The sequence below is a fragment of the Colius striatus genome, chromosome Z (assembly GCF_028858725.1).
Source record: "Colius striatus isolate bColStr4 chromosome Z, bColStr4.1.hap1, whole genome shotgun sequence".
NCBI classification, from domain to species: domain Eukaryota; kingdom Metazoa; phylum Chordata; class Aves; order Coliiformes; family Coliidae; genus Colius; species Colius striatus.
Genome location: NC_084790.1, coordinates 4,653,933 through 4,671,179, shown reverse-complemented (window position 1 = coordinate 4,671,179; position 17,247 = coordinate 4,653,933). Strand labels below are relative to the sequence as shown.

Genomic DNA, 17,247 nt, shown 5'->3' with positions numbered 1-17,247 from the left:
GAACGACTGACAGTGACGGGTCGGTCAGGGCACGTGCCCAAACACCGTGGGCCCCTCACTACAAGAAAGACACTGAAGGGTTGGGGAAAGGGATGGAGCACAACTCTGATGAAGAGCAGCTGAGGGAACTGAAGGTGTTTAACCTGGTGAAGATGAGACTGAAGAGATATCTTCTTGCTCTCTGCAACTCCCTGACAGGAGGCTGTGGCTGGGGGCAGCTTGGTCTCTGCTCCCATGTCACAAGGAACAGGACAAGAGGAAACGGCCTCAAGTTGCACCAGAGGAGGTTTGGACTGGAGATTGAGAAGAACTTTTTCCCTGAGAGGGGTGTCAGCCCCTGTGCCAGGCTGCCCAGGGAGCTGGGGCAGTGCCCAGCCCTGGAGGGATCCCAAAGCCGTGGTGCTGAGGGCTGTGGGTTAGTGCTGGGCTGGGCAGTGTCAGGGCAGGGCTGAGACTACAGGAGCTTAAAGTTCTCTTCCACTAAAATGATTCTATGATTCTAGGACCAAGTACTCCCAGCCATGGGACCTGAAGGTAAACCCCTGCTCTTCCTACACCATACCTGAGCCCCTGCGGCCATTGGGATCCCCTTTGCCTCCTGACTTGGGTGCATGCTGTGGCTTGGAGGGCTTGTGCTCGGGTGTGGAGGCAGTGCTGCTGCTGCCCGTGGCTTGCTTGTGCTTGGCTGCGAATTCCAGGTCAGGGATGGCCTTCATCAGCTCGGCCTGTGTCTCCTCCAGGAGCCGGTTGATGTCCTTGGCACTGTACTGGGTCAGTGCTGCCCGCTTCTCCTCCCAGTCCCGCTCGGCAGCCTGTGGACAGCAGGCACAGCTCACTGCACCTTCCAACCCCACAACAGCTTCCCCTGCCCTTGCAGGCAGGATGTGACCCACAGTCCTCTTGCCACTCCTCAAACCTGGCAAGAGTCAGGGGGCCAGCATTGCCCTCATCCCCAAGCTGCACGTCCCCGAGCAAGTAATCTGGGGGGCTCCCAAGGCGGCACCACCTGCAGCTCCCCACCCTCCATATACCCCACCAGCTACAAACCCAGCAAGGAGGAGGATGGACCCAGTTCCTGTTCCCAGTTTCAGCTTGGAGACACAGGGACAGGACCTCTAGAAGATCCCCTCCCCAGCTGAGGAACCCACCCCAGGCTCTCACCTCCACAGATACGGCTTTGTCTGCGCTCTTCTTGCTGGGGGTCTCCGGGCCTGTCTGGGTCTTGGCAGGGACCATCTCGGGAGCTCGAGAAGGGTTATTGCTCTTGGAGGGGTGGGTCTGGGTTTGAGGGGGGCTGTGCCCAAAGCTGGGCATGCCCAGGGTCTCGGTGACAGCTGTCAGGTGGTGGAGGTTCACTGGGGGGCTGGTGGGCATCTCCAGATCCAGCCCTTTGCTGAAGTCTGTCTCAGGGGCCACCTTCTTGGGGGACTGGCTGAGGTTGCTGGGAGAGGTCCACACGCCCTCGTCCACTTGCCTGCCAGGGACAGAGCAAAAGTATTGGGTGGCTGCACAGTACAGGGGGGTTACTGCACCCTCTCCAAGCCATGCTGCAAAGAAACCATTGCTCTCCTGCAACTCTGTGCTACATGGCTGAAGGTTGAGGTTCTCTGATGCCAAGGAAGGGGTTGGAGTAGATGCTACAGCCTCTCCTGGGGGAGCACACAAATGAGTTCCTCTACTTGGCTGTCCATTCTCATGAACCTTGTAGGAAATTGGGTCTCTCTGAATCCTGCTACCCCATCAGATCTGGCTGAAATTGCCCTTTGGATTCAGGAATTATTAGGGCCGGGGAGTGACAGGTAGGCAGATTCAGACACTGTGTGATCATCACACAAGCTCATTTCCATTGAAAACCAGGCTAGCAATGAGCCCGAGGCAAGCCTGGAGCTGGAGCACTCCTCCTGCAGCGTGGCTGAGCCCAAAGCCATCCCCAAAGGTCTCATAACGAGAAGAGGCAGGTGGGCTCGGCCTCGGAGCACGGCCCAACCTGCCACTATCGTTAGATCTGGAAGGTGATTTTTCTCCAACAGAATGAGTTTTTGACTCCTCAGGAAAGAGATTTCTGATCACACTAAGGGACACCTTTCTGTCCCTGTACAGACATGCTTTTTTTTTTTTCCCGAGGTGATAAGGAAAAATCAGTTTAGAATGAGAGGTTCCTGCATGTGTGGAAAGAACCAGAAAGAGCTGAGGGCATTTTCTAGCTCCTTAGCAGAAAAACAAGCCTTTTTTTCCCAACAGCTCTTGGGATTTGCATCTGTGATGCAAAGAGGACATCAACACACACTTGGGGGGCAGAGGGACAAATGGAGGGTACTCGAGGGGCCGGGGTTAGGGCTTGGTGCTCACCTGCGGATCTGGGCCAGGGTGTCTGTCACTGTCTTGCAGCGCTTGAGCAGACCATCGAGGCGGTTCGGCTCCTCCTTCAGGAACTTGACAGCTTCCACCTCCACCCGCAGCACCACCCGCATCTTGCTTTGCAGGCTGGGGAACTGGGCTGGGGAGAGGAGAGTGGGAGGTCACCAAGGCTCTGCTGTGATGGGGAGTAACTCCTGGTGCCTGGCTGGCAGTGCCAGGGCACCTCATGCCTGCCAAAACTACCATGGTCATCCTATCTATGGCAAGGGCATCCTGTGGGATGAATCCTGGGCAGTCTGGGGTTTCTCCTGCTACCTGGCACTGATTTTGGCCTCTGAATATGCCTCCCCTCTCCACATCCATGGCATCAAACACTGCTCTGGAGCTGGGGGCTTGGTACCCTGGACCCTGGGGATTTGGTGGCAGGGGCTAAGATGGAGCAGGTTGCCCCTGGCTCCCTGCCCAGGGCCTTGCTTGCCATCTCACCTGCTCAGCATCAGCCTGACACTACCGAAAGGCTGCAGGAAAGTGGAGCTGCTCCCAAATCTGTGCTGTGTCTCACAGCCTCCCCAACCCAGCCCTCCTTCTTGCAACCTCAGCCACTGCTGCCAAATCATCATTTATCATCTGCCTTGACTCTGTCAGGCAGGAGCTCTGCCACTTTGAATCGAGGCACTGGCAGGATGGGGAACAGCCCAGAGGGGATGGGAGGCTGCATTAGCAGCAAAATCAAGGTCAGTGTGCATGGAGGTGGGCAAGTGCATGGAAGTGGGCAAGTGCTTGTCCTGGGGGGCAAGAAGAAGATCTGAGCAGCTGTGAGCTGTCAAGGAGAGCTTGGGCAGAGCCTGCAGGACTGACTTGGGCAGCTAGCAGAGCAAAGAGGGGCAGGCAGCATGAGCTGGGGGTGCAGCCCTCACCTCTGCAGCAGCCCAAAGCCTGTAGGGGACACACAACAACAACAGACATTGGGGTAACATACCCTGGGGATGCAGGTGAACACACCAGCACACACAAACACACCAACCCAGAGGCAATGGGCAACCTGGAGCATCCCACACTCCAGGATGGAGCAGGGACATGCAGGCAGGCTCTGCTTGCCACCCAGCCCTGTATCCGGCCACCTCCTCACCCTTCAGGTCTGTCAGTGTCTCTCCCAGCTGCTTGAGCACCACTGCCTTCTCCTCCAGCTCCTGCACGGGGATGAGCCGGTGGTTGTGGGCCAAATCCTTCTGGATCTTCTCCACTGCCTTCTCCAGGTCACTGTGAGCACAGAGGCAGGGCAGGGGTGTCACCACTGCTCAGGGATGCTGGTGAGCCAGGGCAGCCTGGCATATCCCCACACAGCAAAGGGGAAAGGAAACAGAACTGGGGATCCCCTCCTCATCTAGTCAAGGATGTGGCCTGGCACTGGCTGGATCTGCTGATGATGGAGGACCTGGGACTGTGTGGAAGGATCCCACCCCCTGCTCCCCACCAGCCCTTGCTCACTTGAGCTGCTGTGTGATGAGCTCCTCCTCGTTGAGGTAGCGCAGCCGTTCCTCCTCCACCAAGCTGCGCTGGCGCTGCAGAGGGTCCTCGTGCTTGCGCATGGTGTCTGTCACCCGCACGCTGATCTCCGTCTCCGTCCGGCGCAGCATCGTCTTCACCATCTCCTGGTTCTGCAGCTGCAGGGACGAGGAGGAGGAGGAGGAGGAGACTTCAACGTGGGCAAGATCCACCCCAATGGGAACGGATGTGGGGAGGGATCCCTTCACTCTCCCATCCTTATCCCCATCCCCACCCCCATTCCCATCCCCATGCACGGTCACCAGGAAAGGAGGGGGAATTTTCCTGCTCTGTGTCTGGAACCATCCCAGGAAGAGCTGGGCTGGCTTTAGGACCTGCCCCTGGTACCCACCTGCAGCTTCTTGAGCTGCTGCAGCTGGTTGCGGAGGTCGCTGGTGTTCTGCTGCAGGTCGTGGAGGTGCAGCTGCATGTGCAAGCGGGTGATGGCTGTGGGCTGTCCCGCCGGAGTGCTGGTGGCAGAGGGCGGCGGGGGAGCGGGCACCGGCGTCCCCATGCCACTGCGGCTGGTCGCTGAGGGGAGGGCAAGAAGAGGCTGCTGAGGGAACAGACCCTGCCCTGGGGATGGCTGCAAACTCTGCTCCTCTGCTTTCCCAGGTGAGACTCACAGAATCGTTTCAGTTGGAAAAGAACTTTAAGATCATCGAGACCAGCCACTGCTCTCACCCTGCCCAGCCCACCACTAACCCCTGGCCCTCAGCACCTCAGCTCCATGACTTTGGGATCCCTCCAGGGCTGGGCACTCCCCCAGCTCCCTGGGCAGCCTGGCACATGGGCTGACACCCCTCTCAGGGAGAAAGATTTTCCTCAGCTCCAACCCAAACCTCCTCTCGTCCTGTCACTTAGAATTTAGGAGCAGAGATCAATTCCCTCCCCAGTCACAGCCTCCTGTCAGGGAGTTGCAGAGAGTGCTCCTGTCTCCCCTCAGGCTCCTCTTCTCCAGGCTGAACACCCTCATTCCCTCAGCCCCTCCCTATGACACTCGTGCTCCAGCCCCTTCCCCAGCTTCAGTGCCCAGTTCTGGACATGCTCCAGCCCCTCAGTGTCTTTCCTGTAGTGAGTAGCCTAGAAGTGAAGACATCTCTTTCCCCAACCTGTGTTTGGTCCAACAGTTCTTGGTGGTCTACCCACTGTGCTCCAAGGAGAGGCCACCCCCAAGCAGCCCTGTAGCAAGCTGGGGGGGTGCCCCTCTGCCACCATGTGATGATGCCTGCAGAGTCCCTGCTGCTGTACCCTGGGACTCCCAGCAGCCATGGGGCAGAGGGAAGGGGGTGCTGTGCCATGAGGCTCAGCAGTCACTTACATGCTGATGGTGGAGTCCCACCATTAGTGGCTTCTGTCTTCTCGCTGCAATGAAAGACACAGGTGAGCGAGCGTGGCCCAGGCACCTCTGTCCTCCCCTGCTTGGGGGGGCCATGGGGGCACAGTGGGGGCTGCAAAATCCTCCAGCTTGAGGCATCCCCCTCTCCTTAGCAGACCCTGGGGTCCCTCACCTGTCCTCTTGCTCCTTACCTGGGGGTCTCAGCCTCGGAGCCACGGAGCAGTGCGCTCTGCACCAGCCCAGTCAGGCTGGCAATCTGCTTCTCCATTGCCTCCATCCGCTCCCTGCCATGGTGGAAGGAGAGGGCCTGAGTAAGGAACTGGCTCTGGCACCACATGCACTCTTGGGCTTGTCCTGACCTCCCCAGCATGCACTCACCGGGTCCCTCCAAGTCCCAGGATGGACACTGGGGAAATGGCAATGCCACTGCCACCAGATACTTCCATCCCCTTCCTTCTCTCTCCTTGCCTCTGGCTACCTCCAGTCACTCCCCTCAGCCCTGCTCAGTTTGGTGCTTCACTACCCACCCCAGCACCTCTGCCACAGTGCAAAGCCTTCCTCCGCTCCTCTCCCTCCCCAGCTGCACCGATGCACAACCACCCCAGCAGCAAAGCTCACATCCAGGGTGGGGAGATCTCCCACACCCCATCTCACCTCGTTTCTGTATCCTTAGCTGGTCCAGGGGAGCTGAACCCTGAGAGCGGGCGATCGCCAGGGCCAGGAAAGAGCTCAGGGGGGCCGGAGGCGCTGGGGTTGCGCGGCTTGTTGACGGGGCTCTCCATGAAGACAGAGGAGCAGGAGTCCTTGCGGAAGGACTGCCGGACGGGCGAGGAGCGGCTGGGGGGTCCCGAGTAGGGGCTGTGCGGGCTCTGCCCCGGCTGCACGTCCACCAGCCGCCCCTCTGCCATCTTCTGCGGGGAGGACGGGGGCATGCGGAAGCCCAGCCCGGGGCCGTACGTGTCGCTGTAAATGGGCGCGTTGGGCTTGTACAGGCTATCCTCCAGCTCCGTCTGCAAGGCTGCCGCCGAGTAGGTGCTGAGAGAGCGAACTGAGCCTCGCTTGTACAGCCCCCCCGAGTAGCCAAAAGGGTCTCCCATGCCAGCCAGGGACTGAGTGGAGGTGATGCTGAGCCTGCCCTCGTGCACCATGCCATAGGGATCAGCGTAGAGCCCCTCGTTCTTCACCAGCACCACGTTCTTCCCAGCCAGGTCCTCGTCTGGTTTCACATCCCGGCGCTCCAGGATGGCGCTGGGGCTGGGCGAGACGCCCTGGGCCGGGGGCAAGCTGGAGAGCCGCTCGCTGTGATGGACGGGGCTCCCGGCGTAGGAGGGTGGGCGGCCCCCGCTGTAGGACATGCGGGAGCGGGACGGGGAGGACGACTGGAGCACCGGCGGAGGCGAGCCGGACGCAAGGTGGGAAGCTGGGGACATGTTGTTGAGCCGGCGGGTAGGAGATGACTCCCTGGAGGTGTACACCATCTCCCTCTGCAGAAAGGGGCATGGAAGGGGTTAGCACTGCAGCTCTGCCTGCTGGACCCCCTGCCGGTGCTCTGCCTGGCTGAGACCCTGTCTCACTGCACTCCTCTAAGGAGCAAGATCAGCATCTCCTGTGTCTTCATCTAGCCTTGGCAAATGGCAGTTCCCTCATTCCCATCCACAAGCAGGATGATTTATTCCGATGAATCCACTAATTGCCATGTTTACTCAGGCCTCAAACATCCTTTCTCTCAAGGTAACACTTAACAATGCTGGAAACGGGAAAGACAAGCCATGGCCATCACTCCTTCCACAGCCACACACAATTACCAGTCCCTGTCTCATAGAGTCATGGAATGGTACGGACTGGAAGGGCCCTCCAGATCTCATCCAGCTCAAACCCCTGCTAAAGCAGGTTCCCCTCACTCAGGGGGCACAGGAACATGTCCAGGTGGGTTTGGAAACCTCCTGAGAAGGAGCCTCCACACCCTCCCTGGGCAGCCTGGGCCAGGGCTCCCTCATCCTTAGAGAAAAGACACAAGTTAAAACTGGATGGAACTGATTGTGTTCCATCTTATGTCCATCACTCCTTGTCCTGTCAATGGATACTATAGGAAAAAACATGTTGCCCCATCCTCCTGACATCGACCCTTTAGGTACTTGGAAGTGTTAGTAAGCTTCCACCTCAGTCTTATCCTTTCCAAGCTGAACAGCCTCAGGTGCTGCAGCCTTTCCTCATACGGAAGATGCTCCAGTCCCCTGATCACCTTGGTAGTCCTCGGCTGGACTGTCTCCAGCAGTTCCCTGTCCCTCTTGAACTGGGGAGCCCAGAACTGGACACAGGACTCCAGATGAGGCCTCACCGGAGCAGAGGGAGAGCAGAACCTCCCTCAACCTGCTGCCCACGCTCTTCTTAATGCCCCCGGGGATGTCATTGGCCTTCTCGATGACAAGGGCACACTCAAAATCTCAAAGCATCCATCACTTTCTTTACAGGTTCCAGTTCCCCAGGTGCACCCACACTGCAGGCTCTGCCCAGGACACTTCATCCCCCCTTACCCTCAAGTCGCCGTTGGCGATGTGTGAGGCTGGGAAGGAGGCGTAGAGCGGCTCTTTCCGGTAGATTTTAATGATGCTTCTGTCCTGGATATCGCTGCAAGGAGAGGCAGAGCAGTGAGCATCCCGGCCAGGCAGCACCCTGAGCCCCCAGCAAGTCCAAGTCACAGGACTGCACCCACCCTCACCCTTCTGCTTTCAGAATTCCCTTGCTCTAAAGAAAGGAAACCCAATCTGTGGTGGATTTCTCCCTCCCCCCGTCTCACCGCACATCCTCCAGCTCGTAGAAGACGTTGCGCGACTCGTCCTTGATGAGGATGGCAGTGTTGGGAGACTTCAGCATCCCCATGGTGAGCTTCTGGGGGAACATGTGGACAATGAGGGCGTGCAGGGTGTCCATGCTGCTGATCTCGTGGGTGATGTGGACGCGCCTCGTCTCATCTCCAAACTGCAGGAAAAGGACACCTGGAAGCAGAAGGAGCGGGAAGGGGTGAGGTGTGCCCACTGAAGATGGGGAACAAGGGCTTGGGGACCTTTGGACACCCAACCTCACCCTGGAGCAGCAAGGCTGAAGGCAGCTCACCCCCCTCAGCCACCCTGCACAGGATGCAGTGGCCCCCGCTCCTCCTGGGGTGATTTGCGCAGGTTACAAATCAATCCCACACCGGGAGCGTGCCGGCGTCCACCCGCAGAGGTGGGCAGAGATGTTTGTTGGTACCAGGCAGGTGCGTGCTGCCTGTCCCAGGGGGGAGGCTGAGCCCCGAGGGTACCTGGTGATCGCAGCTTTGTCTGGCTGGTGGACCGGGACAGGGGCAAGCTCTGCCGGAACCGGTTCATCCTGTTGAACCCCAAGGGCAGCTCCGCTTCCGACATGGTTTCCAGGGATTCGGCCGAAGCGAAGGAGAGTTTGGCTTGATCAGCCAAGCCGGGCTGGGAGCCCTGGGAGTGTCGGGAGCTCCTTGTCTGGAAGGGGAGAGGACAGAGGTCAGGGGAGCTGTGCTGGGTGTCTCAGCCCTGGTCTACTCCTCTGAGTACAACCAGCGTGCTGCTCCTGCCTTTCCTCCAGAGCCCGGTGCTGGGATGGAGCAGCTCAGGTGAGGTTGAGCCATGTCCAGGGATGCTCAGTCCTTCTCCCTGGCTGAGCCAGCACACCGATGTGGCCCAGGTACAGTGCCAGCTCAAGTCCTCCTCCACCTCCTGCCCTAAGCATGTACAACCATTCACAGTCCCCTTGACTCCTGCAATTGCTTGCTCACGTTTTCCACTTCAGGCTTGGCAGCATTCTGCATTTCAAAGCCTCCCGGTGCCGTTCCAGGCTCCTTTTGACTTCCCTCACCAGCAACCCACTCGAAATAAAACCAGCACGAGCTAGCTGGTGACAGAGCCAGGGCTCGCATGCAAGCACGAGAATAACCTTAGCAATTACAGGAGGTTACACATCCATTACGCCAATGAACCAGCTCCCGGGAAACATAAATGCCCGACTTATTCTGGAAGCAAAGCAGCGGCAAGGTTTATGGCTGCCTGAGCCTGAGGGGAAACTAATGGCTTTGGGTTTTATAGCAGTAAAAATTTAATATGCCAGGAGTCCCATTTCACATGGCCAAGCATTAAAAGTTCAGGCTACAGACACGGGCTTCCTGCACAAACAGCTCCAAACATGGAGCCAGGTCCCCTCACTGCAGGTACCCGCCTGGCAGCAGCACGGACGCTGCCTGTCCGTACCCTGAAAGGCAAGGCTCGATTTTCCAGACACATGTTTAACGTTGGCAAATCAAACAGAGAGAACAAACAGCTCCTGGGGTGTGGAAAAGGCAGCATGGAAGGGACAACAGCTCTATTTTGAGACCAAAAAGGACGGTGTAGGGGGAGAAAAAAAAATCAATATGAAATGATAACAGCCACCATCATCATTTAAATAGACATTAATTGGAAGATTTAATTAATCCTGCAGGGAGGGGGAGTTACTAGGACTTGAAATGTTCTCGCTGTAGCTAATTGCTGGAAAATTGACTGCTTAGTTTTGTTGTTGTTTCAGCACAAAGCACGCTGGCAGCAGTCTCTTGCATCGAGAAAGGGAAGCGGGGCTGTACCCAACCCTGGCCCAGCTCATCTGCCAGATCCAGCCCCAGGGACTTGGGGGGCTTTGCAGTGGGGTGAGGAAGCTGCAGTGAGCAGAGGGTGATGGGGGAAATCCAGTCTCCTCTCCCCATGTTCATGGTGGGGCAGGTTTTTGAGGATAAATCCAGTCTCCTCTCCCCCATGTTCATGGTGGGCAGGTTTTGAGGAGCAGAAGATGGTTTTTTTAGAGCTCCTTGCCCTTGCATAGCCCTGAGAAACCTTGAGGGCTTGTGGCTCCCCATCTCTCTTACTCAGGGTGTGCAGTATTGCCTTTAGCTCCTGGCTCAGTATGAGCCTCCCTACAGCCCTGAGAACACAACACTCCAACATACCCCAGTCCCTACAGCACAACACCCCGAAGCACACACAGCCCCCCACAGCCCCATGAGAACAACACCCCAGCACAACCAGTCTCTACAGCACAACATCCCAACACACCACAGTCCCTATAGCACAACACTCAAAGCACTGTAGTTCCTACAGTCCTTATAGCACAACACCCAAAGCAGTGTGGTCCCTACAACCCCTATAGCACAACATCCCAACACACCACAGTCCTTATAGCACAACACTCAAAGCACTGTAGTTCCTACAGTCCTTATAGCACAACACCCAAAGCAGTGTGGTCCCTACAACCCCTATAGCACAACATCCCAACACACCACAGTCCCTGCAAACACAACACCCCAATGCACTGCAGTCCCTACAGCCCTGCAGAACGGGAGCATGCAGTGTGGGAGAGCTGGCTGCTCCAGGTGAGCTCATAGCTCTCCTGCCCTCTGTGCCTGCCCAGGGTTCCATATGACCAGAGTAATTAAGCTCATCTGATGGAGCCAATTATGGCATCAGTCAAACAAAAACCCCACCAAAAAGGAAAAAAAAGGGCAAGATGGGGAATTAATGGATTTTTAGCCCAGAAGGGACTGTTCTGGCCTGATGCTCAGCACAATGTGCTCCCTCCAGCCCTGCAAAGATCTTGCTGGCTCTCAGGCGAGCTACCAACCCCTCCCTCCCCAGCCTCTCTGCTGCAGGGCACCTCAGTGGGCACAGGAGCCTTTGCTACTGGCCACAGGCTACCCACATACCGTGGGTCAGAGCAGGACGCTGATGAGTGGAAAGGAGAGACCCTGTGCAGTGAAGGGAGGGACCTCCCAGTGCTATGGGGGGGTGTCTCTGCCCTTTTGGCCGTGCCACCTTTGCAGGTGGGTGCAGCTGCAGGACTGGGGGTTGCAGCTGCAGACCTGGGTGCCCACGGAGCCTCACAGCTGCAGCAAGCAGTTGAGCTGCCCAGTGAGGGGTGAGCACAGTGTCTACTCTGTCCTTGGCCTCCAGCAGCCCATCAATGAGCCCACTCCCAGGGAATTGGGTTTTATTGCTCTGCCTGGCTAATGACTTCCCCTGCTCTAAGGGAATCCGTTAATTGACAGCTCAGCCCTCACACATCCTGTCTCCACCCGCCTCTGCCACTGGCTGGCATTGACAGGGCACAGCAGCCCCCGGGGTGACTCTGCTTCCCCACAGCCCCACTCACAGCTCTCCTGGGGTAGGTGGGACCTGACCACAGTCACTGATGCCATGGCTCATCCCCAGCATGTCAGGACCTGGCACTTTCACGCAGCTTCATCCACCACTGTGGGGTCTAAAATGGGTGCCCAGATTCCTGCTTCACTGGAGATGCCTAGGGGGGGGCCCAATCCTGCCTTGCTGGGTGCCATTCTGGGGTGAACAGTACCCAAACCTCTCTGTGCAGTGTCTACATGGACAGGACAGATGTCCCCTACTGTCAGGGGAACACGTCACCCCAGCAAGCACTGTCCATCTGGAGGGGGTTGGATGTGGGGCTGTGGTTGCTGCCCAGGACCTGGGGACACATAAGGGGTGCGGCTCCCCAGGCAGCTCCTGAAGCCTGTGCTGGGGGTGTGGGCTGAGCTGTCAACGTGATGCAGGATAAAAATAAACATCAAACTCTCTCCAGCACCTCCAGAAGGGAAAGGGTGTTCCATGTCTGGCCCAGACCTTATCACACACTGCAGGGACCAGGAGATATCAAAGGCTGGCAACAGTCTGGTACTGAGCACACAAAAATGATCCCAATGTCCTCCTGCTCCATGAGCACCTTCCATCCCAAAGGCCTCCCCTTCCTGCCTGCCTGATGGGTATTGAAGCCCCATGGCCGGACTGTGGTGTGGATCAATGCCACCCACCCAGGGAAATCCTCCCCACACAGGATCCCACTGCTGGGGGGCTGTAGGATAAATCCAGCTGCTGTAGCAACACTGCAGCGAGGTGATCAAACCTCACCCCTGGACCAACAGCCTGGGAGCAAAGGTGTTTTGCTCCCAGCTTCTCAGTTATTGCCCCCCCTAGGGCAGTTTTGCCCAAGCCCAGAGCCCCAGGCTAGGAGCTAAGGCTCCTACAGCTTCAGAAGAGCCTGACATCCCCTGTGGGCACTGAGATCTTTCCCTGTGGCATCTGAAACCCACCGTGGTGTCAGTAAGAGGCTGGAGGGGAGGGGAGGCAGCTCTCCCACTCGCTGTCCCTGTGCTGCCGTGATGCCACGCTGGGAGATGACCCATTTTCTCACCAAATCAGCCTCACAGCACAGAGTTAATACACCAACAGGCTGATTTCTGCCATGGCAGCCTGTGCTGGGAGCCCAGCTCAGGGGGCAGCAGCTCTAACCCAGAGACAGGGTCTCAGTGACAGACCAACCAGCTCCAACCAGAGACAGGGCCCCTGGAGCATGGGAAGCAGCAGGTTCAAGGGCAGAGTGTGAAGGAGGAGTGCAGTTGCCCAAATGCAAAACAAAAGCTGCCAGGGACTCAGTGCAGGAGCTTCAGCCCCAGCTGGCACCACAGGCAGAAAAGGCATTGAGCAGCTTGTTTTTGGGAGGGTAGAGCTGCGGCATCTGGGGTGATGGGCACCAAGGTCAGGGTGACTGCAGCCTGCCCTGGGGAGGAAATGTGCTTGCTGTCTGTCAGGGAGAGATTTCAAAGCCCCTGGGAGCCTCCTGGGTGCTAGGGCAGAGGAAATCTCGCTGATACAGAAGCATCAGCAAAGCTTTGCACCCTGGGAGCGCACCCTGGGTGCTATGTTAGTGGTTCTCCCAGTGAAAATCCACTGGCAAAGCACTCGGTTTCTAAACCCCCCCAGCCCTTCCTGGGGAAGGCAGCAGGAACATCCCCAGAGCTGTCAGGGATTGGAGTATCCCCAGCCCAAGCCTCCCTGGGAGTCTCATATAATAGAGGTTGGACAGAGATGGGGTGAAGGGAGACTTTGGGGTTTTTGTCTTTTCCCTGAGAAGAGAAGAGAAGAGAAGAGAAGAGAAGAGAAGAGAAGAGAGGAGAGGAGAGGAGAGGAGAGGAGAGGAGAGGAGAGGAGAGGAGAGGAGAGGAGAGGAGAGGAGAGAGGAGAGGAGAGGAGAGGAGAGGAGAGGAGAGGAGAGGAGAGGAGAGGAGAGGAGAGGAGAGGAGAGGAGAGGAGAGGAGAGAAGAGAAGAGAAGAGAAGAGAAGAGAAGAGAAGAGAAGAGAAGAGAAGAGAAGAGAAGAGAAGAGAAGAGAAGAGAAGAGAAGAGAAGAGAAGAGAAGAGAAGAGAAGAGAAGAGAAGAGAAGAGAAGAGAAGAGAAGACTCAATGTTTGGGGAAAGGATCCTGCCCCAGGACAGAGCAGCGCACTCTGCAGCTGTTGCCACACAAAACTCAAAGCCACCAGAGCTCATTACTATTTCCACTCACTTCCTAAGACAGGCAGCAAGCGCAATCCCACAAAAGGACCCTCAGGGATGGAGCAGAAGGCTTGTCACAGCAGACACAGTCCAGCCTCTGCCAGCACCTTACTCCCACCCACAGCAGGCTCTGAGGGCAGTGCCCTGAGGAGAAAGCAGCCATTTGAGCCTGGTCCTGCCTGACCCCTCTGTACATCACACACACCAGCACTCAACAACCTGCAGTGCTCAGGGGGGATGAGCCACAGTGAGATGATTTCCAGCAAGGGGAGTGGGCAGTAGAATGGTGGTCCCTGAGCACCCTGTGCAGGGCACATGGCTCCTCATCCCTTGACCTAGCACACAGCCCAGCTCAGTCCCAGATCTGCAGCCTGTCCTGGCAGAGAGACCAGCCCCTCTCCCCTCCCCAAAACCATCTGATACAGCCAGAGCACAGCCCACAAGCACGGATACAGACCTGTACTCGCAGCCGGGATGGATGAGCCCTCCCTCGTCGTGAGAATGCCACAGGCAGTGTCTGTCCCCGAGCTCAGCCTCTCCCAGGACCCCAGGCAAAGTGGCCCCAGCTGCACTGGGCAGCTGCTGTGGGGCTGGGGGAGGGGGTGGCAGCCCCCAGACCCCCCCAGCTCACACTCCATCCTGCCCCATTGGCAGGGACACGCCGCAGCGCCTTCGGGCCAGCTGGGAATTGTCCTTGCAGGGGTGGATGGAGCCCTGCAAAGGTTCCATTTGCTCTGCCATGCTGCCACTTTGCCAGCTCCTGCCTGTTTGCATCTCCTCTGCTGCTCCACATGATGGGGATAAAGGCGAGGGCCCCCGAAAATCCACTCTAGGCAGCTTGGGAAACAGCTGGCATGGAGCTGGCAAGCCCAGCCCTGGGCAAGGCAATGCAACCCGTTATTTACCAAGCACATAAACCCCAGCTCCAGCCCCTGGTTGGACACTGATCTGGATTAATTCCTCATAATCCCACTCTCATCATTTAATCCAGCATCTCACTATGGGTCCCATCTGGTGATGTGCTGAGCTCTCGGGATGGGCACTGGGTCTCAGCAGCAGTGCTGAGGAGGAGGAGATCCCACTGGCCTCCAGCTGTGATGCTGGGAGTGGGGAAGGATGTTTCAGCACTGCTGCTGTATCACTGAGCTGTCCTGGGAGTCAACATGGGCTCCTGGCTGTGGAGGTTCTTCTAGGTGGACCTGCTTTAGCAAAGAGGGTGGACTAAATGATCTCTAGAAGTCCCTTCCTACCCCTACCATTTTGTGGTTCTGTGACCAAGGTAAGCTGCTGAATCCTTCTGTGCCATCTCCAGAGCTGGCATCAGGAAGAGACATGGGAGAGGGTAACAAGGCCTCTTCTCCATCCCTGTCTGTCTCTCTATCTAGTAAAAACCAAGGAAAATCTATTTATCTCAGGCATTACCTGCATCCCTACCCCTGCCTGCACTCACAGCCCCTCACACTGGTGCTCGAGGCCTCCTACCCTGAATTCCCAGACTCTTGCTCACTGGAGCTAGAGGGCATCATCTCTCCTGGCAGAACAGGACTATGCCATCACAGCACACCCTCCACAGTGCAGGGCCAGCGTGCCACACAGTCAATATTGACAAGTCACAGCTGAAAAGGAGCATCTCTGAAAGTCTGGTTCAGACTACCACTCCCAGCCCACACCATTCCCCAGGTAAATGGGTCTTAGAAACAAAGGGATGGAGAAAATAACAGCAGACACAGTCCCTTTGCTTTCCCCACACCTGGAAAAGCCTTTGCATGGACAAGGCTGGTGTAACCCCCATGCCCCCACACACAGGCTCAGTGCTGCTTCACCAGGCTGCTCCAGGACAGAGCCTCCATCATCCCATCCTTCAGACAAACGAGTCTGTGCCAGGGATGCTTGATGAGAGAAGCCTCTCCCTGCAGAGTTGGGATGCTCCCAATGCCTAGGTGTACCACAGGGTGCTGTGGACCCTGGTGAGTGGTCCCTTGGGGTGTGCAGGGAAGTGGGGCTGGAGCCTTGGCCACTCATGCCTGTGCTGCCAGCAAGGGCCAGCAGCGACTAAAGCTGTGAGCAAAGCTGGGAGAAAAACAACATCTGTCCCTCCTGCAGCCCTGCTGCTGTCAGCATTGCCAAGGAAGATTTTAATTGAAACTTGAAACTTTTTCTTTGAAGCAGCTCTGAGAACTGCTAATGAAACAGAAGCAGGAGAGGGAGAGATTTCCAGAGATGAAGTCCTCCAATGTCTCCCTCTCCATTTCTCTGCCTGGAGAAGACTTGATACAACGCTGGTCCTTCTACATCACAAACTGCTCCATTCATTCATTCACTCATTCTTCATTCATTCACTCCTTAACGAACTGTGCTCGTGGTTAATTATTGATGCTCCCAGAGAGTGAGTCAGCAAAGAGCTGCTGGCTGTTTTGTAAGAGGAGCACAGCTCAGGTAACAGGACACTTCCCCAGCAGACATCTCCTCACCTCAGTCGGGCTGCAAATCCCTCTCAGGGGGCATCTCCAACCAGAAGGCAGCATCCTCGACTGAGAGGTGACATTCCTGGCACCTGGGCATCATCTCACCAGCCTGGGTATCAGCTCTCCCATTTCGTACCAGTTTCAGACAGGGCAGCCCGGCTGCCCCAGCACTGCATGCACAGGGCCGTGGTGCCAGTCTCCTCCCACTCAGCCCAGCTCAGGTGCTCGATCCTCATGAGCAGGAGCCAAGATGACACAGATGAACCCCTCTGTATCCTGGTGTAGCATTTCACACCAGCCCCAGCAGCCAGGAGCACTGAGCTCCAGCAGAGAGGGATTTCCAGTAGCCCATCTCCTGCCTCTGCAGTCAGAGGAGCCAGGAGATGCCCAGCTGGGAAGAAAAGGAAATAAAACTGGGGGTAACTGGGGCTGCAGCAGCAAAGGTGGAAGAAATAAGAGGCTCAGGGTGCTCTGAGCATCATACCAAGGGAAATCCTAGGAGTCTCCCCCATCCAAAGGGGCTTTAGCTTCTCCATGCCCCTCCACTAGCCCTTACCCCTCTCACCCCGCCCAGGTCTCACCACCAAGCCCAAAGTGCTGCTCACGGCAGCAACAATTCAGACAACGTCTAATGCTCAACATTTTGTCAGGATTATCCCGATTAACCCAGAATTAATCCTGATCTCAATGTTAACAGGATTAGCGTTAAAATCGGATTAGGGGTTGTTTGTTTTTTTTAAACCAGACCCCTTGACTAAAGAAAGGGACCTTCCCCACCAGATGTGCACAAAACTGCTATGGGCAGCCAGATGTAAGGAGGAGCCTGGGCAGGAGCTCGTTACTCTGTGATGGGCCCCATACACGGATGAAACCTACAGCAAGCACCTCCCTGACACCAGCATCCATCCCTCCCTGATATCAGCATCCATCTCCTCTCTGACACCAGCACCCATCCCTCCCTGACACCAGCAACCATCACACCTGCCCTGCATAAGCCCCTGAGCTGCCCAGCCCTCTGAAGGTGATGACCAGAAGCCTGACACTTGGATGTCCTAATTCCAAGCAGAAAACATCTTTTTGCCCTCGGACATGGCCTGGTGGGGGACACAGGTGGCTGCTTGCCCCCCTCTCTGTATTTTTTTCCCCTTTCTGATGACACCAGC

At 56.9% G+C, this 17,247-nt stretch overlaps 1 protein-coding gene across 1 annotated transcript in view; it reads right to left on the bottom strand.

Annotated features, from left to right (window-relative positions):
- The window catches only part of SRCIN1 (SRC kinase signaling inhibitor 1), a 50,634-nt gene that overhangs the window by 9,398 nt on the left and 23,989 nt on the right, over positions 1-17,247 (bottom strand). Inside the window, exons 4-15 of the mRNA XM_062017589.1 lie at positions 8,544-8,736; positions 8,040-8,238; positions 7,777-7,870; positions 5,897-6,726; positions 5,434-5,526; positions 5,225-5,268; positions 4,256-4,434; positions 3,847-4,022; positions 3,488-3,618; positions 2,350-2,497; positions 1,162-1,474; positions 563-812 (exon numbers count right to left, since the gene is read on the bottom strand). Of these exons, the coding sequence (XP_061873573.1) occupies positions 563-812; positions 1,162-1,474; positions 2,350-2,497; positions 3,488-3,618; positions 3,847-4,022; positions 4,256-4,434; positions 5,225-5,268; positions 5,434-5,526; positions 5,897-6,726; positions 7,777-7,870; positions 8,040-8,238; positions 8,544-8,736 (2,650 nt within the window). The remainder of the gene's footprint in view (positions 1-562; positions 813-1,161; positions 1,475-2,349; positions 2,498-3,487; positions 3,619-3,846; positions 4,023-4,255; positions 4,435-5,224; positions 5,269-5,433; positions 5,527-5,896; positions 6,727-7,776; positions 7,871-8,039; positions 8,239-8,543; positions 8,737-17,247) is intronic.